The sequence below is a fragment of the Mercenaria mercenaria genome, chromosome 12 (assembly GCF_021730395.1).
Source record: "Mercenaria mercenaria strain notata chromosome 12, MADL_Memer_1, whole genome shotgun sequence".
NCBI classification, from domain to species: Eukaryota; Metazoa; Mollusca; class Bivalvia; order Venerida; family Veneridae; genus Mercenaria; species Mercenaria mercenaria.
Window position 1 is genome coordinate 51,258,888 of NC_069372.1, and position 22,129 is coordinate 51,281,016.

Consider the following 22,129-nt stretch of genomic DNA (forward strand, 5'->3'; position numbering starts at 1 on the left):
CATGCAAGTTATTATCTCCAAAACTAATGCAGATATTGATTTGAAACTTCACATGTGTCTTTGGGGTTATAAAACTAGTTGATAGCAGCAAGTCCCATAACTCTGACCTTCATTTTGGCCAAATTATGCCCCCTTTTGGACTTAGAAAATTCTGGTTAAAGTTTTGCGTGCAAGTACATACAGCTATTTCTAAAAGGCATATAGATTTGAAACTTATTTTTTCTTTTTCTACATCAATTACCAACTTCACTGGGTCAAGTCCCATAACTCTGACATGTTTTTGAGCAAATTATGCCCCCTTTTAGACTTAGAAAATTTTGGTTAAAGTTTTACATGCAAATTACTATCTCCAAAACTAATGCAAATATTGATTTGAAACTTCACGTGTCTTCGGGGTTATAAAACTAGTTGATAACAGCAAGTCCCATAACTCTGACCTTCATTTTGGCCAAATTATGCCCCCTTTTGGACTTAGAAAATTCTGGTTAAAGTTTTGCGTGCAAGTACATACAGCTATTTCTAAAAGGCATATAGATTTGAAACTTATTTTTAGCTCGACTATTCGAAGAATAGTCTAGCTATTCTACTCACCCTGGCGTCGGCGTCGGTGTCGGCGTCACATCTTGGTTAAGTTTTTGCATGCAAGTACATACAGCCATCAATTAAAGGCATATAGCTTTGAAACTTATTTTTTCTTTTTCTAGGTCAATTACCAACCTCTCTGGGTCAAGTCCCATAACTCTGACATGTATTTTGAGCAAATTATGCCCCCTTTTGGACTTAGAAAATTTTGGTTAAAGTTTTACATGCAAGTTACTATCTCCAAAACTAATGCAGATATTGATTTGAAACTTCACATGTGTCTTCGGGGTTATAAAACTAGTTGAAAGCAGCAAGTCCCATAACTCTGACTTTCATTTTGGCCAAATTATGCCCCCTTTTGGACTTAGAAAATTCTGGTTAAAGTTTTGCGTGCAAGTACATACAGCTAGTTCTAAAAGGCATATAGATTTAAAACTTACTTTTTCTTTTTCTAGATCAATTACCAACCTCACTGGGTCAAGGCCCATAACTCTGACATGTATTTTGAACAAATTATGCCCCCTTTTAGACTTAGAAAATTTTGGTTAAAGTTTTACATGCAAGTTACTATCTCCAAAACTAATGCAGATATTGATTTGAAACTTCACATGTGTCTTCGGGGTTATAAATCTAGTTGATAGCAGCAAGTCCCGTAACTCTGACCTTCATTTTGGCCAAATTATGCCCCCTTTTGGACTTAGAAAATTCTGGTTAAAGTTTTGCGTGCAAGTACATACAGCTATTTCTAAAAGGCATATAGATTTGAAACTTATTTTTTCTTTTTCTAGATCAATTACCAACCTCACTGGGTCAAGTCCCATAACTCTGACATGTTTTTTGAGCAAATTATGCCCCCTTTTAGACTTAGAAAATTTTGGTTAAAGTTTTACATGCAAGTTATTATCTCCAAACTAATGCAGATATTGATTTGAAACTTCACATGTGCCTTCGGGGTTATAAAACTAGTTGATAGCAGCAAGTCCCATAACTCTGACCTTCATTTTGGCCAAATTATGTCCCCTTTTGGACTTCGCAAATTCTGGTTAAAGTTTTGCAAGCAAGTACATACAGCTATTACTAAAAGGTATATAGATTTGAAACTTATTTTTTCTTTTTCTAGATCAATTACCAACCTCACTGGGTCAAGACCCATAACTCTGAGATGTATTTTGAGCAAATTATGCCCCCTTTTAGACTTAGAAAATTCTGGTTAAAGTTTTACATGCAAGTTTCTATCTCCAAAACTAATACAGATATTGAATTGAAACTTCACATGTGCCTTCGAGGTTATAAAACTAGTTGATAGCAGCAAGTCCCATAACTGATATGCATTTTGGTCAAATTATTCCCCCTTTTGAACTTAAAACTCTTTTGATATTTAACCTTTTTGGGTAATATTTTCCTGCTTCTGGGACAATATTTCGAATAGTCGAGCTTGGCTGTCTTACGGACAGCTCTTGTTTCTTTTTCTAGATCAATTACCAACCTCACTGGGCCAAGACCCATAACTCTGACATGTATTTTGAGCAAATTATGCCCCCTTTTAGACTTAGAAAATTTTGGTTAAAGTTTTACATGCAAATTACTATCTCCAAAACTAATGCAAATATTGATTTGAAACTTCACGTGTCTTTGGGGTTATAAAACTAGTTGATAGCAGCAAGTCCCATAACTGATATGCATTTTGGTCCAATTATTCCCCCTTTTGAACTTAAAACTCTTTTGATATTTAACCTTTTTGGGTAATATTTTCCTGCTTCTGGGACAATATTTTGAATAGTCGAGCTTGGCTGTCTTACGGACAGCTCTTGTTTTGCCTTCTATGAAATTTGCTGTTAGTGTAAATAAGTCAATACATTGATGATATGGAATACTCTGAACATGTCTGACATTGTTGCAAAATGTTTGATGTAATGTAATTGGGTAGAGAATAAGAGTGCACTTACTTAAATTACTTTGGTCGAGTAGGATAAAAACTTAGAATAGTTGTTCAACATCATCACTCACATCATTTGACACAAGAGCCATAACTCTTGCACCAGTATTTCATGAATTATCCCCCCTTTTTTCTTAGAATTCCAGGTTAAAGTTTTGATGTACTTTCACTCTAACTCAGTTATTATTAAATGAATTTGATTCAAACTTAAAATAGTTGTTCAACATCATCACTCGCATCATATGACAGAAGGGCCTTAACTCTTGCACCATTATTTCTTGAATTATCACCCATTTTTACTTATAATTTCAGGTTAAAGTTTTTGATGTACTTTCACTCTAACTCAGTTATTACTAAATGGATTTGATTCAAACTCAAAATAGTTGTTCCACCTTATCACCCACGTCATATGACACATGGTCCATTACTCTGGCACAGATGTTTTATGAATTATGCCCCTTTTACTTAGAATTAAAGGTTTATTTTGATGCAGTTTCACTATATCTCAAGTGTTTACAAAATGGATTTGATTCAACATGACACAAGGTGCATCACTGTTGCATCAATATTTCATGAATTATGCCCCGCTTTTTGCTAAAAATTATACTTAATATTTACTGTTTTGATACACTTGATCCTCATCTCTCTTATTACTTAATACTTTTGACACAGACTCAAGCTATTATCCAATAATACATCCACGTTGAAGTCATTAAAGTTTAAACACTCCTGTGACAGCCCCAGCTTTGTCAGATGTGCCCAGTTTCACTATCCAGCATCCAAATAGTCGTGCGCGCTGCCGCCTGTGACAGCTGTTGTTAATTTCATACTTTGTTTTGAAAAAAATAATTAGAATGATTGTCATATTCTGGATTGAGTTAAAGTGAAGAGTAACTATAGGGATAGATCATTTATAAACTATTGTGTTACAGTGTAAAGTTGGATCGTATCACATCATCAAGTTTGATACCTACAGTTCCCGGTGCACCTCCAGCACGTCGACCATCAGCAGAAGATGTTGAACTTAAAGATCTTACAAAACAAGGAATGAAGGATAAAGAGGAGATTACAATCAGCTGGCAACAAAAAATATTTAGTCAGGTCAGTATATACAGTAGAACCTGAGTTAGCTGACACCTGTATTAAGTAACCACTTGCCTTAAGTAGCCAATCAGCTTACTTCTCACATCAACTTTTTGCTATAATTCAGCTCTTCTTCAGCAGCCACCTGCCTTTTATAAAGCTGGTCACCTTACTTCCCAGTTTTTATGCGGCTGGTCAGCTTACTTCTCAATTCAACTTTTTGCTATAATTCAGCTGTTCTTCAGCAGCCACCTGCCTTTTATGCAGCTGGTCAGCTTACTTCCCAATTCAACTTTTTGCTATAATTCAGCTCTTCTTCAGCAGCCACCTGCCTTTTATGCGGCTGGTCAGCTTACTTCCCAATTCAACTTTTTGCTATAATTCAGCTCTTCTTCAGCAGCCACCTGCCTTTTATGCGGCTGGTCAGCTTACTTCTCAATTCAACTTTTTGCTATAATTCAGCTCTTCTTCAGCAGCCACCTGCCTTTTATGCGGCTGGTCAGCTTACTTCTCAATTCAACTTTTTGCTATAATTCAGCTCTTCTTCAGCAGCCACCTGCCTTTTATGCGGCTGGTCAGCTTACTTCCCAATTCAACTTTTTGCTATAATTCAGCTCTTCTGCAGCAGCCACCTGCCTTTTATGCGGCTGGTCAGCTTACTTCCCAATTCAACTTTTTGCTATAATTCAGCTCTTCTTCGTCAGCCACCTGCCTTTTATGCAGCTGGTCAGCTTACTTCCCAATTCAACTTTTTGCTATAATTCAGCTCTTCAGCAGCCACCTGCCTTTTAAGCAGCCAGTCAGCTAACTTCTCAATACAACTTTGTGTTCTAAATTTAACTTGATTTAAGCAACCAGATTGTTACTCTCTGGACTGACTTCTTGATACAGGTTTAACTGTATGCTACAATCAATATATCTTAAATAAAATACTAAATAAAGTTTATTAAAGGCAGTTTCATTGCAGAAAACTTACAAAACCAGTATGTTGCTTAATGTTGATTTTAAAAAGCAAACAGTGCTTATGATTTTGTTTTATGTTTCAACAAAATAAAAAGAATCTTTGCATCTTTTCAATTTAAATAAATTGATGTATTAAACTATTGATCTATATATTTCAGAGGGAGATGGAATTGTACAGTTCTGAGGATCCAAGTTTTTCTCCAGTGGATAGAAAATACCATAATGAAGTGAAAGCTCTGCTGTAGGCACATTATAGAAACAGTTTACATTTTGTGCAATAACTGATATCATAACAACTCTGTCTAAAAACATTTTAGATATTTTTTTCTGTTGATTTAAGCAACTAAAGTTACTTGCAAAACAGTTCAAAATTGCACAGTATTAAAAATTATCATCGAAAAATGATTGTTTTTAAGGGTGCTTTACCTTCAAGCTAATACTAAAAGAATGAAACAGTATCATTTATGTGAATTTAACCATCAATTGTTATATGTCCCTGTTTTACCATCATAAGGATAATAACAGACATCAGTTGACACCACAGCACCAAAAAAAGTGACGTTAAAAAAGCACTTGTCCTGTTTTTTGCTCTAAGGTGACAAATTCTCTGTGAGGCACGGTGACTTTGTGATAAATTGACAATTTGATTTTAAAGAAAAGCACCATGATAATACATACATGCAGTTGAAAAAACATCTTTCTGGTATATGTACTTTCAGATTTCTTTTGTCTGTATTATATACATTGGTGTTAGTTTATCATTGGCATTTTAATTTTCAGTGAGAAAGGAAAACCTGGCAACAGAATATTTACTTATGTTGATCATGACAGATTCTCCCAAGAAGACGAGGTTTGTTTATTGAATAACCAATGCCTTCACTTGGTTTTATTAGCTCGACTCTTTGAAGAATAGGGGAGCTATCCTACTCGCCCCGGCGTGAGCGTTAGCGTCACACAAATGTTAAAGTTTGCGTACCACCCCAAATATTTTCAAAGTCCATTGAGATATTGCTTTCATATTTTGCATACTTGTTAACCATCATGACCCCAGTCTGTAAAAAGGAGGAGGCAACTCTATCAAGCATTTTGACTGAATTATGGCTCCTTTTCAACTTAGAATAAATGTTAAAGTTTGCGTACCACCCCAAATATTTTCAAAGTCCATTGAGATATTGCTTTCATATTTTGCATACTTGTTTACCATCATGACCCTAGTCTGTAAAAAGGAGGAGGCAACTCTATCAAGCATTTTTACTGAATTATGGCCCCTTTTCGACTTAGAATAAATGTTAAAGTTTGCGTACCACCCCAAATATTTTCAAAGTCCATTGAGATATTGCTTTCATATTTTGGATACTTGTTTACCATCATGACCCTAGTCTGTTAAACGGAGGAGGCAACTCTATCAAGCATTTTGACTGAATTATGGCCCCTTTTCAACTTAGAATAGATGTTAAAAGTTTGCCAACCCCCCCCCCCCCCCAAATATTTTCAAAGTCCATTGAGATATTGCCTTCATATTTTGCATACTTGTTTACAATCATGACCCCAGTCTGTATAAAGAAGAAGGCAACTCTGTCGAGCATTTTGACTGAATTATGGCCCCTTTTCGACTTAGAATATGCTTATTGTAATGTTAAAGTTTTACTCATTGCTTATATTATACTATCAAGCACTAAGAATAGTTGAGCGCGCTGTCCACTGACAGCTTTTTTGTCTAATATACCATGGTTCAGAGCTCAGACTCGTAGGAATTGAACTAAAAAGGCTGTTGCCTGAATGTTGAAATTTTCAAACATTTGATCTATGAACCGAGGGAAATCAGAAGATAAACCAGGAGAAGGCATTGTTAACTTTTAATTCGACCTTCTTCATTGAATATATGATGATGAAAATATGCTGGACTTCATTTATCCAAACAGTGATTAACTGGACGTCATGCAGCAGTTAGTAGTCATCGCCGCAAATGCTGTAATATTCCCCTTAAAGGTCTGCATGTCAACTGTTGTATACATATCACAAAATATACAAGACTTGACAACCTGAAAAACAAACATGGATGTGTTAGAATGTAATTTTACACACACGGTTTCTTGATACAACAGTTAATATTAAGTATACTTCTAAACAAATTTGAAGTAAGGGGAATGCAATTACAAGTATCTAGAAATAATATCACAGGTTTATAATTTTGTTTTAATATTTTCATATTATATAGATTCACTAATAGCAGCTATTCCTTAACTGTGTCAACAATGCTTACCAGTAGTAGTATTTGTATAACTGGAAGAAACTCTTGTAAGAGCGTTGGTCTACGGATCGCGGGGTCGCGAGTTCGATCCTCGGGCAGGGCGTATGTTCTCCGTGACTATTTGATAAACGACATTGTGTCTGAAATCATTAGTCCTCCACCTCTGATAATTCATGTGGGGAAGTTGGCAGTTACTTGCGGAGAACAGGTTTGTACTGGTACAGAATCCAGGAACACTGGTTAGGTTAACTGCCCGCCGTTACATGACTGAAATACTGTTGAAAAACGGCGTTAAAACCAAAACGAAACGAAAAGAAACAATTCTTAATTAAATCATTGTATAAGAACATAGTGAGGCAGGATTGATATATATTTCAGGCAACAGAGTACCTTACTACTTCACCGAAGGAACAGCCTACATATTTATCAGAGAAAATGTCACATGTGCGGAGACGAAGGATTGGAATGGGCAGACAGAGGAGAGAGAGGTATGCAATTTTATAGACATTAAAATATGCTTGCTTACTCTGTACGTTAGCGTTTTGTTAAAACTCCACACCAAATTTATGTAAAATATTGCTTTTATTAGTAATTATAGTGGAAAGAAATTCTCTCTCTTTCTCTCTCTGCTCAATTTGCTCTTTATTGACTGAAGTTAGATTTAACAAAAAATTGAAAAAATCACTTGCCTATAACCCATCGCATAATTCTTGGTTGGAGCTCAGTAAAAAAAGGCTTTTATATCATAGGTGAACAGACTCATTATTATTCATATCAGTTATGAAAGCAAATGTTACATGAGATACCTGTTACTATATTGTCTTCAATAAAAAGCATTCAGGTATGCATACACTATTTGTCACAGTAAGCTTGTAAATTGGTAACATAGGACATGTTGAAAAACCTCCGTATACTTGAAGTCTCAGTAGTTATGTCTCCTACACCACTGTGTGGCGGGAGACATATTGATTTACTCCTGTCCATCCGTGTGTTCGTCTGTCACAAATCTTGTCCGCACTCTAAGTCAAACAATTCTTATCTGATCTTCACCAAACTTGAACAAAACGTGTTTGCCAAAAAGTCCTTGACCAAGACCAATAACTAACCAAATCGGCCCAGGCACTGGAATTATGGCCCTTGAATTGCAGAAAATCGGCCTTTTACTCTTGTCCGCGCTCTAAGTCAAACATTTCTCATCCGATCTTCACCAAACTTGAACGAAATGTGTTTGCCAATAAGTCCTCGGCCAAGTTCGATTACTAGCCAAATCGCCCCAGGCACTTCTGAATTATGGCCCTTGAATTACCCTAAATCAGCCTTTTTACTCTTCAAAGGTATATTTGTATTGAGTAAACAGTATATATTATAAAGACTGACTTACTACAGTGAAACACTGCTCGCTCAAGGTCGCAAGGGGATGAACAAAATGCTCGAGTTATCCATGGTTTCGAGCGACCCAGACATTGACCAACATACGAAGAAAATACCAATTGTCATCGAAACCATTTGCAGAGGAAACGGTGATGCGTAATAATAACACACTCGTGACATTTTCAAAAAACGTATTACAAACGTTATTTATGTCACATGTGAAGAAACAGCTAAGACATTTTTTTATTTTTTTTATTAGCTCACCTGTCACAAAGTGACAAGGTGAGCTTTTGTGATCGCGCAGCGTCCGTCGTCTGTGCGTTCGTGCGTCCGTGAGTAAACTTTTGCTTGTGACCACTCTAGAGGTCATATTTTTCATGGGATCTTTATGAAAGTTAGTCAGAATGTTCACCTTGATGATATCTAGGTCAACTTCGAAACTGGGTCACGTGCGGTCAAAAACTAGGTCAGTAGGTCTAAAAATAGAAAAACCTTGTGACCTCTCTAGAGGCCATATTTTTCACAAGATCTTCATGAAAATTGGTCAGAATGTTCACCTTGATGATATCTAGGTCACGTTTGAAACTGGGTCATGTGCGGTCCAAAACTAGGTCAGTAGGTCTAAAAATAGAAAAACCTTGTGACCTCTCTAGAGGCCATATATTTCATAAGATCTTCATAAAAATTGGTCAGAATGTTCATCTTGATAATATCTAGGTCAAGTTCGAAACTGGGTCATGTGCCGTTAAAAACTAGGTCAGGAGGTCAAATAATAGAAAAACCTTGTGACATCTCTAAAGGCCATATTTTTCTCAAGATCTTCATGAAAATTGGTCAGAATGTTCACCTTGATGATATCTAGGTCAGGTTCAAAACTGGGTCATGTCCGGTCAAAAACTAGGTCAGTAGGTCTAAAAATAGAAAAACCTTGTGACCTCTCTAGAGGCCATATATTTCACAAGATCTTCATGAAAATTGGTCAGAATGTTCACCTTGATGATATCTAGGTCAAGTTCGAAACTGGGTCATGTGCTGTCAAAAGCTAGGTCAGGAGGTCAAATAATAGAAAAACCTTGTGACCTCTCTAAAGGCCATATTTTTCATGGGATCTGTATGAAAGTTGGTCTGAATGTTCATATTGATGATATCTAGGTCAAGTTCGAAACTGGGTCATGTGCGGTCAAAAACTAGGTCAGTAGGTCTAAAAATTGAAAAACCTTGTGACCCTCTCTAGAGGCCATACTTGTGAATGGATCTTCATAAAAATTTGTCAGAATGTTCATTTTGATGATATCTAGGTCAAGTTAGAAAGTGGGTCAAGTGCTTTCAAAAAGTACGTCAGTAGGTCAAATAATGAAAAAACCTTGTAACCTCTCTAGATGCCATATTTTTCATGGGATCTGTATGAAAGTTGGTCTGAATGTTTATCTTGATGATATATAGGTCAATTTTGAAACTGGGTCAACTGCAATCAAAAACTAGGTCAGTAGGTCTTAAAATAGAAAAACCTTGTGACCTCTCTAGAGGCCATACCCTTGAATGGATCTTCATGAAAATTGGTCAGAATGTTCACCTTGATAATATCTAGGTCAAGTTTGAAACTGGGCCACATGCCATCAAAAACTAGGTCAGTAAGTCAAATAATAGAAAAACCTTGTGACCTCTGTAAAGGCCATATTTTTCATGGGATCTGTATGAAAGTTGTTCTGAATGTTCATCTTGATGATATCTAGCTCAAGTTTCAAATTGGGTCAACTGCGGTCAAAAACTAGGTCAGTAGGTCTAAAATTAGAAAAATCTTTTGACCTCTCGAGGCCATATTTTTCAATGGATCTTCATGAAAATTGGTCTGAATGTTCACCTTGATGATATTTAGGTCAGTTTCTAAGCTGGGTCATGTGCGGTCAAGAACTAGGCCAGTAGGTATAAAAAAAGAAAACCTTGTGACATCTCTAGATTCCATATTTTTCAATAGATCTTCATGAAAATTAGTGAGAATTTTTACTGTGATGATATCTAGGTCAAGTTCAGTGCAGGGTCATGTACCTTCGAAAACTAGGTCAATAGGTCAAATAATAGAAAAACCTTGTGACCTCTCTAGAGGCCATATTTTTCAGTGGATCTTCATGAAAATTGGTCAGAATTTTTATCTTGATGATATCTAGGTCAAGTTCAAAACTGGGTCACATGAGCTCAAAAACTAGGTCACTATGTCAAATAATAGAAAAAACGACGTCATACTCGGAACTGGGTCATGTGGAACAGGTGAGCGATTCAGGACCATCATGGTCCTCTTGTTTGAAATACTGTAATCAAATTCGCAATTTTCTACTCCAAATTAAGATCTCATGATTATCGTCTCAATTTTATGAAAAGGCTACCTTATTTCCTTTATTTGCATGCAAACAACTGTTGATTAAAATATTAAGATCTCATAATTATCTTCTCGATCCCACAGAAAAAAAAGTAATAATTAATAACAATTTTGATCAATAAAATTTTTCTTCCACCTTTCATCAATAATAAATCTCATTATCAGATCAAATATACCGACAAGCAAACATTTAAGGTAGTCGGGGAATAGACCGTGCAATTCTCACGACGTGCGAAAGTTTTAAATTAACTGATACATTCTGACCGCCGAAGGTGTGAAAATTTTTGACACCTCTGCTCAAGTTTGCCATAAGCAACAAAGAGTAAATTAATACACAGGGACCAGGTGTCATGCTCGAGCGATCGAGTTATCGATGCTCGTCCCAGCCATGGTAATTTCACATAGAAAATAGAAGGAAATCAGCCGGGACCACATGAATTGCTCGAGAGAGCCCGGGTGCTCGAGTCATCGATGCTCGAGTGAGCGGTGTTTCACTGTATTTAAATGATTAGGCAATTGTGGGAGACATGCGCTTTTCTCAAGAGCAGCTCTAGTTTATCAAGGTTTCATTAGAAATTCCTAGTGATTGTAAAGGACCTTTTGTAATTTTTCATGATGTAAGATGTACTAACTAAAATTTTGGAGGTAGGGGGTCTCTGTTTTGCATATTTCGTATGTACTGTTTCTTGTTTTTATATGTCTAGGGCATGGTTTTGGGACAAAATCCCCCTGTTGCATTTTACCAAGGCAAACAAAACCCATTTCTTTCCAAACCAATCCTAATTATAATTTCAAACCATTGGATACATATCACAGAGAATTGTTTGTTTTTTGTTTTTTTTCAATTTATGTGGATGTATTAAAGTTTTAAAGTATTTATTTTCAAAGCAGACTGGGGGACTTTGTCAGCATGGTCTCATTAAGGAAAAGAATATTGTATGATTGTTTTGGATTTTGTCATTACTGGTGCATTTATGAGTACTTGTTATAATGTGATTTTGTCATTTCAGAAACTTAAGGTAAACTTTTTGTTGGAATCCTTATCCCTTTTGACCATTATTGTTTTATTAACAGTCACACAGTAAATAATTGCTTCTTTTGTTTTTTTGCAACTATTTTATATAGGTTATTCAAAGATTTTTTGTTTCATGTTTTTGGAAGTGGTTTACTGAAATATTACGGTGGATTATAATTGATAATTTCACTGTGATATTATGAATATATTACTGGTAATGCTATCTTCACTATACATTTTGTAAAATTATTGGATTTATGTTATTGCTGCTGCTAAATTTCATTTATACACAGAACAAAAGGAGTTCAAAAGAATAAGATTTTCTTGCGAAAATAGTATAAAAAGAGAAAGAAGTGCAAAATTTCATACAAAAAATATAAGAACTATAAGCTTTTCTAAAACAGAAATCTGTGAATTTGGTAGAACTATGTAAATTTTGATCAACATAAACATTGTTACATCTTGACAAGAGGCACACTGCGAGAATAAAATTGGTTAAACCAGGTTTATACCTTTATAAAAACATGAAATAAAAAAAACCCTTTTGTTTTATATTTATTGTTAAAACAAATTTCACTCATTAACCTTTACCCTGCAGAATTTCTAAAATGGACTAGTCTTTCAGTAAATATGGGCAGTATCATTAATTATTCAAAGGGGTGTTCACTGAAAATTTGCATGCAGTCTGATCCTGACCTGCACTGTTCACCATTCAGTCAGTATCTTTTTGGTATGCACCCCTTTTAACAGTTAATGGTACTGTCCAAATTGAAAGATGGACAAGTTCATTATAAAAATTTAGCAGGGTAAGGGTTAATAGAATTGTATTCTGTGATAAGATTTGATCTTATATCAGCTTGTACATCAGTAAGAAATATTTTAAATGTTGGAAAAATTTGCTCCTCAAGTTAGCTCAGTGGAACTCTAGGCCATGAATCAAGAGGTCACAAGTTTATTCCCAGAGTTGGCGTATGTTCATCATGATGATTTGACAGAAGTTGGTGTGTCCACAGTGACTTGGTCTCCATCTCTTTGAGTCATGTTGGAAAGTTGTCAGTTACTTGAGGAGAACTGGTGCGAGTAAAAAAAAAACAGTGGATAGGTTAACTTACAGCTGTTACATAACTGAAGTGTTGCTGAAGAACAGTGTTGAACCCAGTCAAACTAACAAACAGTTTAGTTAGATCATGATACAGAGTGATACTGACCTATTTAAAGGAACATTCTATAAACCTATTAACATTCTGTTATTATAAATGTTTAGTCTAGTACCAAGTTTTCCTGTTTTAGTTACCTTATTTATCAACAGAAAGTTGTCATATTTATTTCCCTATTCACAAGATAGTTGTCACTTTTATGTAAATGCTCGCACAAAACATTTGTCACATAACTGTAACAAGTTTTAATATATTTAACTATTCACAAGACAGTTGGCACATGTATGTTACCATTTTCAAGGCAAATTGTAACATTTATATAACCATCCTATGGAGGATTGTCACTTACACAATGCAATTGTCACATTAATGTAACCATTTATGGTACACACAAGACAGTTTTCACATTTACATATTGTCATTCACAAAGCTGTAGTTTTAAGCAATTTTATAATCACACTGCTTATAATATTGTACACTGTATGAAACAATTGTACAGTATCTTTGACAGTTTAAGACAACTGTACTGTATCATTGATCATATTAGACAAGTGTGCTCTATCTTTGACAGTTTAAGACAACTGTACTGTATCGTTGATCATATTAGACAAGTGTGCCCTATCTTTGACAGTTTAAGACAACTGTACTGTATCGTTGATCATATTAGACAATTATACAGTATCTTTGACCATATTAGACAACTGTTCAGTATCTTTGACCATATTAGACAACTGTACAGTATCTTTGACCATATTAGAATATTGTACAGTATCTATGACAATATGAGACGACTGTACAGTATCTTTTACCATATTAGACAACTATACAGTATCTTTGACCATATTAGACAACTGGACAGTATCTTTGACAATATTAGACAACTGTACAGTATCTTGACAATATTTAAGAAAACTTTACAGTATCTTTTACAATGTAAGGCAGTTGTACAGTATATTTGACTATATAAGACAACTGTACAGTTTCTTTGGCAATATCAGAATTGTACAATAGTAATCTTGACAATGTAAGACAATTGCACAGTATCTTTGACAATGCAAGTCAATTGAACAGTATCTTTGACTGTGTAAGACAACTGTACAGGGTCTTTGACCATGTAAGACAAGTGTACAGTACCTTTGACCATGTAAGCAGTCATACAGTATCTTTGACCATGTGACAATTGTACAGTATCTTTGACACTGTAAGATAACTGTACAGTACCTTTGACCATGGATGCATGTGTACAGTATCTTTGACACTCTAAGACAATTGTACAGTATCTTTGACCATGTAAAATAATTGTACTGTATCTTTGACACTGTAAGATAATTGTTTGGTGTCTTTGGCAAAGTAAGACAATTGTACATTATCTTTTACCAAGTAAGCAGTTGTACAGTATACCGGTATGTGACCATGTAAGACAATTGTACTGTATCTTTGACAAAGTAAGACAACTGTGAGGTACCTTTGACAATATAAGACAACTGTATGGTATCATAGGCAACTGTAGACTTTATTACTGCTTTGACATGATTTTATAAGAATGTCATTAGTTTAAAGTCAAGTTTAAACTTGTACAATATTATTTCAAAGTCAGGTATGTTATCATATTAAGCTTTCGTCCTTTATAGAAGTGTTATCATTATTCCCCTGTGTGCTTCCAGTATAAGTTTTCTGTGTTATATATTCTTTGCAAGATACATTTTTCTACAAATGTTCTCATTAACAATTTTCTTGACTTACTTGATTTGTTAGCTTTTTGTAGATCATGTATATGCAGTGTAAAATTCAGACCAATGCATCAGGGCTGGTCTTGTGAGAGGGAGGTGCGGATTTCCCACTGATGTAGTGGCCTGAAGTCCTGGCTACTTTGAGAGGGAGTTGGGGATTTCCCCCTGATGTAGTGGCCTGAAGTCCCGGCTACTTTGAGAGGGAGTTGGGGATTTCCCCCTGATGTAGTGGCCTGAAGTCCTGGCTACTTTGAGAGAGAGGCGGAGATTTCCTCCTAATGTTGTGGCCTGAAGTTGCGGCTACTTGAAAAGGAGGTGGGGATTTCCCCCTGATGTAGTGGCCTGAAGGCCCGGCTACTTTTCTTGCAGGAAATGAAGTTCTCAATGGAGGACCCCCAGATCCCCATCTGCTTTACAACTTGCATCTTCTACTTCAGTAATTTGTGAAATCCCTGTTCATTCCACCAAATTAAAGTAAATTTCTTGTAAAAACACAAATTCTCTGTAAAAAAAGTTGATATAGTATTCCTGTGAATAGAGACATACCACACAACCCTTGCAGGTACTAATGTTCATTGCATCTTTAGCTCACCTGAGCAATGGTGAGTTTTTGTGATAGCTCGATGTCTGGCGTCCGTCGTCTGTCTGTCTGTCAACATTTAGCTTGTGTATGCGATACAGGCTGTATTTTTCAGTTGATCTTCATGAAATTTTGTCAGAATGATTACCTTGATGAAATCTAGGCCAAGTTTGAAAATAGGTCATCTGGGGTCAAAAACTAGGTCACTAGATCAAATCAAAGAAAAACCTTGTGTATGCAATAGAGGCTGTATTTTTTAATTGATCTTCATGAATTTTGGTCAGAATGATTGCCTGGATAAAATCTAGGTCAAGTTTGAATATGGGTCATCTTGCTTAAAAAACTAGGTCACTAGGTCAAATCAAAGAAAAACCTTGTGTATGCAGTAGAGGCTGCATTTTACACCGGATCTTCATGAAATTTGATCAGAATGTTTATCTTGATGAAATCTAGGAGAAGTTTGAATATGGATCATCTAGGGTCAAAACTGGGTCACCTGGTCAAATCAAAGAAAAACCTTGTGTACGCAATAGGGGCTGCATTTTTCACTGGATATTCATAAAATTTAGTCGGAATGATTGCCTTGATGAAATCTAGGTCAAGTTCGAATATGGGTCATCTGTGGTTAGAAACTAGGTCAAATCAAAGAAAAACCATGTGTATGTAATAGAGACTGTATTTTTAATTGATCTTCATGAAATTTGGTCAGAATGATTGCCTTGATGAAATTAAGGTCAAGTTTGAATATGGGTCATTTGGGGTCAAAAACTAGGTCGCTAGGACAAATCAAAGAAAAACTTTTTGTATGGGATAGAGGCTGTATTTTTCAATTGAGGTTGATGAAATTTGGTCATAATGATTGCCTTGATCAAAACTAGGTAAAGTTCGAATGTAGGTCATCTTGGCTTATAAACTTGGTCACTAGGTCAAATTGAAGAAAATACTACACTTAAGAGACCACATTTTTGGTCCAATCTTAATGAAAATTGGTCAGAATATTTGTTTCCACTAAATCACTAGGTCAAACATGTTTACACTGTTATGGTGTGTTTCTCAGGTGAGCGACCTAGGGCCATCTTAGCCCTCTTGTTTGACTTTGTTTCGTATTTTCACTGCAAAACAGAACAGTTTCAGGAATTAAAGCTAAATAATGACTGTAGTGTCTGCTAGATAAAAAACAATTTTATAGCCCGCCCGCTTAGCTCAGTAGGGAGAGCGTTGGTCTACAGATCGTGGGGTCGCGAGTTCGATCCTCGGGCGGGGCGTATGTTCTCCGTGACGATTTGATAAAAGACATTTAGTCTGAAATCATTGGTCCTCCACCTCTGATAATTCATGTGGGGAAGTTGGCAGTTACTTGCGGAGAACAGGCTTGTACTGGTACAGAATCCAGGAACACTGGTTAGGTTAACTGCCCGCCGTTACATGACTGAAATACTGTTGAAAAATGCCGTTAAACCCAAAACAAACAAACAAAACAATTTATAGTGATGTTATTACGACTGCCTATTTTCATCACATGACTTTTATTACAGAGATCATACATTTGTACCAAAACTGAACGTTATAGAGGATGATCCAACGGAGGAACTGATCACCAGAAATCATTTGATGTCTTCACCAGTTCAGGTGATGCACATTATGGCAGATCTCAGTCCCAGAGAAAGGTTTGTGTAATTACTAATCACAGTTGAACTTTTTTAGCTCAAACTCGACAGGACTGTTCAAGTTATCAGTAGTTGTGCCATTGGGGTTGTGGGTCGTTAAATTCATAGGGGGACTTGAAAATAATTTTACACAAATGTTAACGATATTGAGAAGGTGTGTCGTGCTTATGACCCAGGTCTCTCAGGTCAAGATCAGGGTCACAAACCCTATCCCTAAACCCTAACCCTAACATAAATGTTCATCTAATCCCAAGGGTTGCTTTGGGGGCATTACTGACAGCTCTTGTTTTATATCATTTTCAGTGTAACTCCTCTGTACCAAAACCCCTGAAAAGAAGAAATCTGTCAAAACTTAAAAAGAAGCCCAGTTGTCATGAGGAGAATAATATCTTTTTATTTAAAATATCCCTTGAAAATCTTCAGAAATATATAACTGAACCTCACAAAAAAACTGAACTTTTCCTTTTGACTACATATATTGGTTTATAGCAGTTCCACAGTATTATGGCGAAAAAATACCAAAATCTAGAACTCTGTTATATAAACATTATTACAGTATGCATGAACATGTTTGCCATGTTAAAATGCAGAGAAATAATTAGCATGCTTATTTGGTTATTTATTACCATGCATATGTGTTCTCATGTATAACAGACTTGCCACAGACGAGGAGGAGGTTGTGCTATGTACAATACAGATAGATGCCAACGGTGTGCTCTCCATACATCCCGACTTCAACAGGGGACGTAGAGCTTATGTCAAAGAAACTCTTAAAGAATTTGGAAAAGGTATTACCAGTACACTGTGAAATCATTGAATTCAGGGGGATGGCATTTAGTGATTCTGACCAAAGCAGCTTTTACATAGGGATTAGAATTTGTGGTTTTCAACTTTTGAAGACAAAATCAATTAGAGTTATATCTGTTTGTTGGCATTTAATTTCATGGCATGATGCCACCAGAAAATCAACAACAAAATTAGTCCATATACTAGAATATTTATCTTTACCCTGCTAAATTTCTACACTGGACTGGTCCATCATTCAATCAGGGCAATACCATTTATTATTCAAAGAGGTGTTCACTGAAAATTTACTGACTGAATAGTGAACAGTGCAGACCATGATCACACTAAAGGTTAATGATTTTACAGTACATCATGCTGGTCGAAAATTTTTCATGAAGTTGAATAATGACCTAACTTACATGTCTGAACTCGTCCTTTCTTATATTACTATCATTAGATGGTCAGATCTCACTTCTGTAGGTTTGAAACCTCACTTTGGGATGTAGAATTCTTTCATGTAAGGAAACTATCCAGCTGTCTTATGGATGGTCAGTGGTTCTATCTAGGTGCCTACCCGTGCCTGAAATAATGCCGTTTTGGGCACCTAGGGTCTTCCTACAGAATAAAAAAGCTGGGAAGTTGTCATTTGACATTAAATTATTTTCATGCGAATTAAAGCACAACAAAACAAAACAAAACCAGCTTTTGTATAAAACAACTTGTTCCTACTGATGTAAATTTCAGTGAAGGATATTGTGTGTCCATTATACAGTCAGGAGAGATGACTTTGTTAGATATGGTACCTGTTTAACTTGTGTTTTAATATATTACAGAGGTGTTTGAGTATACTATAGAACATGCGTCAAAGGAGATGAACAGACAGGAGCAGGACCGAGAAATGAAGATGTACAGGGAAGTTTACTCACGACATAAAGACTTTTTACAAGCTTGTGTTGGGACTGACTTTGAGCTGGTACGTCATTTCATACATCGATGCCACTGATTGTATGAGTACTTGTTATGTTCACCTAATATATAACATAATGTTGATACCATGGGAGACTGGACGTCATCTTTACAGAAGTAACTTGAAACAGTACAATTCGACAGAAGAGCAAAGTTAAATAATAGTAAATTTAATAGATACATTTGTATTATGTTCTGAACTTGAAGCTCAGAACATTTTGATTTGAACCAAAGTATCATTGTAAGTGCAGTAAGGTCTTGGATACTATTTGTATATTGCACAGAAAGAGTTCAATACAATACTTGATGTTAGTTTACAGAGTTTTGAATAGCAGACCAATTTCAGTTTACAGAGTCTTAAATACCATATTTGATGCCTGTTTTCAACAACTCCGTCAATATTTAATTGCAGTATAGCAAAGGCAAGCAATATTTGTTTCTCACATATATTGGATAGCTTGATAACCCATACATTTTTATGCCCTTGAAACTTGATGTGTTTTGTTATGACCGGCAGCTTCGGGTAGGTTGGCAGGGTCCACTGAAGTTTTCAGCTCTCTTAACTTCAGCAGTTTTTGTCCAAAGTTCACTGAACTTGGTAACATTGTTTTTTGAGTATGATATACAGGCCAAGTTTGATAACCAGCTGCATCCTCCATGTCTCTGGGGGAAGCACCATTGAGTTTGTAAAAATTGCAAAATCTGTGTCCACTCTGTCAGTTCTTATCCATTGTTCACCAAACTGGGTCACAATGTTTATGGGCATCATATCTCAGCCAAAATTGATAACTCCGCATATAATCAAGGAGGCTCTGGAGTTATATTCAAAAGTCAGAAGTAATTTGCTGTGAAAGGTGTATATTGTGACAGTTTGGGACTCTTACAAAAATGTGAAGGATAAATACCACATAAATCAGTAAACATAGGATAAATAAAATTCTTCCCTCTCGATATTTGGTTAAGGGTTTTTTCTTTGTGAATCATTTAGAATAATAAAGTTTATAGCTTGCAGAAGAACAACAATATTAAGATGTTGATAGACAGGAAATGTTTGATATATTTCAGCCACCGCCTGATGTTCTTAGATTACTTGTCTATGGTGAAATAGGTAAGTTATGCTCATTTTTTGATGAACCTTGAACCTACCTTAGCAGTCACTTGCCATAAGTGGCCAACCGTGATTTCACAAATTATATTTGTTTTAATTTCAACTTGTCTGAAGCAACCACCTGTCTTAAGCAGCCAGATGCATGCTGCTACCATCTTGGCTGACTTAATACAGGTCTGGTTGTTCACAGTGCAAACATCTCTAGGACAGATGCCACAGGGAAAACTTAAATGTGTTTGTTGTACGGAGGTTGTAGTTCTGGAGAGGATATTTTACTAAGATCTTCCAGAGATATGTTTGCTCTCTAAAGGTGTGGTTTACAGAGGTTATACTGTATACTGTAAAACACTGCTTGGTCGAGCAGTCAGGGTAGTCCCCTGCCATTGTCCTAATTATGTCTCCCCCAGGAGACATATTGTTTTTGCCCTGTCCATCCGTCCGTACGTCGCACTTCATTTCCGAGCAATAACTGGAGAACCATTTGACCTAGAACCTTCAAACTTCATAGGGTTGTAGGGCTGCTGGAGTAGACGAACCCTATTGTTTTTGGGGTCACTCTGTCAAAGGTCAAGGTCACAGGGGCCTGAACATTGAAAACCATTTCCGATCAATAACTAGAGAACCACTTGACCCAGAATGTTGAAACTTCATACGATGATTGGTCATGCAGAGTAGATGACCCCTATTGATTTTGGGGTCACTCCGTCAAAGGTCAAGGTCATTGACATTGAAAACCATTTCCGATCAATAACTAGAGAACCACTTGACCCAGAATGTTGAAACTTCATAGGGTGATTGGTCATGAAGAGTAGATGACCCCTATTGATTTTGGGGTCACTCCATCAAAGGTCAAGGTCACAGAGGCCTGAACATAGAAAACCATTTTCGATCAATAACTTGAGAACCACTTGACCCAGAATGTTGAAACTTCATAGGATGATTGGTCATGCAGAGTAGATGACCCCTAACAATTTTGGGGTCACTCTGTGAAAGGTCAAGGTCACAGGGGCCTGAACATTGAAAACCATTTCCAGTCAGTAACTTGAGAACCACTTGACCCAGAATGATGAAACTTCATAGGATGATTGGTCATGCAGAGTAGATGACCCCTAACAATTTTAGGGTCACTCTGTTAAAGGTCAAGGCCACAGGGGCCTGAACATGGAAAACCATTTCCAATCAATAACTTGAGAACCTTTCGACCCAGAATGTTGAAACTTCATAGGATGATTGTTCATGCAGAGTAAATGACCCCTATTGTTTTTGGGGTCACTCCGTTAAAGGTCAAGGTCACAGAGGCCTGAACATTGATAACCAGTTCCGATCAATAACTTGAGAACCACTTGACCCAGAATGTTGAAACTTCATAGGATGATTGAACATGCAGAGTAGATGACCCCTATTGATTTTGGGGTCAGTCTATTAAAGGTCAAGGTCACAGTGGCCTGTTCATGTAAAATCATTTTTTGGAAATAACTTGAGAACCACTTGACCTACAATGTTGAAACTTAATAGGATGATTGGACATGCAGAGTAGATGACCCCTATTTATTTTGAGGTCACTTGATCAAAGGTCAAGGTCACAGGAGCCTGAACAGTGACTTGAGAACCACTAGGCTAAGAGTGTTGAAATTTAGCGGGATGACTGGACATGCTAAGTAGATGATCCCTATTGCAGCCAACCATCAGTGTCTCTTTGACTTTTGCTCCTGACCCCAATTGACTTCTTGCCTATAGGACTTTGCATTGGGGGAGACATGCGCTTTTTAGCTCACCTGTCACAAAGTGACAAGGTGAGCTTTTGTGATCGCGCGGCGTCCGTCATCCGTCGTCCGTCCGTGCGTCCGTGCGTGCGTCCGTAAACTTTTGCTTGTGACCACTCTAGAGGTCACATTTTTCATTGGATCTTTATGAAAATTGGTCAGAATGTTCACCTTGATGATATCTAGGTCAAGTTCGAAACTGGGTCACGTGCCATCAAAAACTAGGTCAGTAGGTCTAAAAATAGAAAAACCTTGTGACCTCTCTAGAGGCCATATATTTCACAAGATCTTCATGAAAATTGGTCAGAATGTTCACCTTGATGATATCTAGGTCAAGTTCGAAACTGGGTCACGTGGGGTCAAAAACTAGGTCAGTAGATCTAAAAATAGAAAAACCTTGTGACCTCTCTAGAGGCCATATTTTTCATGAGACCTTCATGAATATTGGTCAGAATGTTCACCTTGATGATATCTAGGTCAAGTTCGAAACTGGGTCACGTGGGGTCAAAAACTAGGTCAGTAGGTTTAAAAATAGAAAAACCTTGTGACCTCTCTAGAGGCCATATTTTTCATGAGATCTTCATGAATATTGGTCAGAATGTTCACCTTGATGATATCTAGGTCAAGTTTGAAACTGGGTCACGTGGGGTCAAAAACTAGGTCATTAGGTCTAAAAATAGAAAAACCTTGTAACCTCTCTAGAGGCCATATTTCTCAATGGATCTTCATGAAAATTGGTCAGAATGTTCAGCTTGATGATATCTAGGTCAAGTTCGAAACTGGGTCACGTGGGGGTA

General features: G+C 36.6%; 1 protein-coding gene across 1 annotated transcript in view; it reads left to right on the forward strand.

Moving 5' to 3' along the window:
- The window catches only part of LOC123534221 (tectonic-like complex member MKS1), a 44,588-nt gene that overhangs the window by 6,049 nt on the left and 16,410 nt on the right, over nucleotides 1-22,129 (forward strand). Inside the window, exons 2-9 of the mRNA XM_053520044.1 lie at nucleotides 3,451-3,619; nucleotides 4,723-4,805; nucleotides 5,345-5,414; nucleotides 7,194-7,303; nucleotides 16,578-16,709; nucleotides 17,364-17,497; nucleotides 18,329-18,468; nucleotides 19,527-19,569. Coding sequence (XP_053376019.1) covers nucleotides 3,451-3,619; nucleotides 4,723-4,805; nucleotides 5,345-5,414; nucleotides 7,194-7,303; nucleotides 16,578-16,709; nucleotides 17,364-17,497; nucleotides 18,329-18,468; nucleotides 19,527-19,569 — 881 coding nt within the window. The remainder of the gene's footprint in view (nucleotides 1-3,450; nucleotides 3,620-4,722; nucleotides 4,806-5,344; nucleotides 5,415-7,193; nucleotides 7,304-16,577; nucleotides 16,710-17,363; nucleotides 17,498-18,328; nucleotides 18,469-19,526; nucleotides 19,570-22,129) is intronic.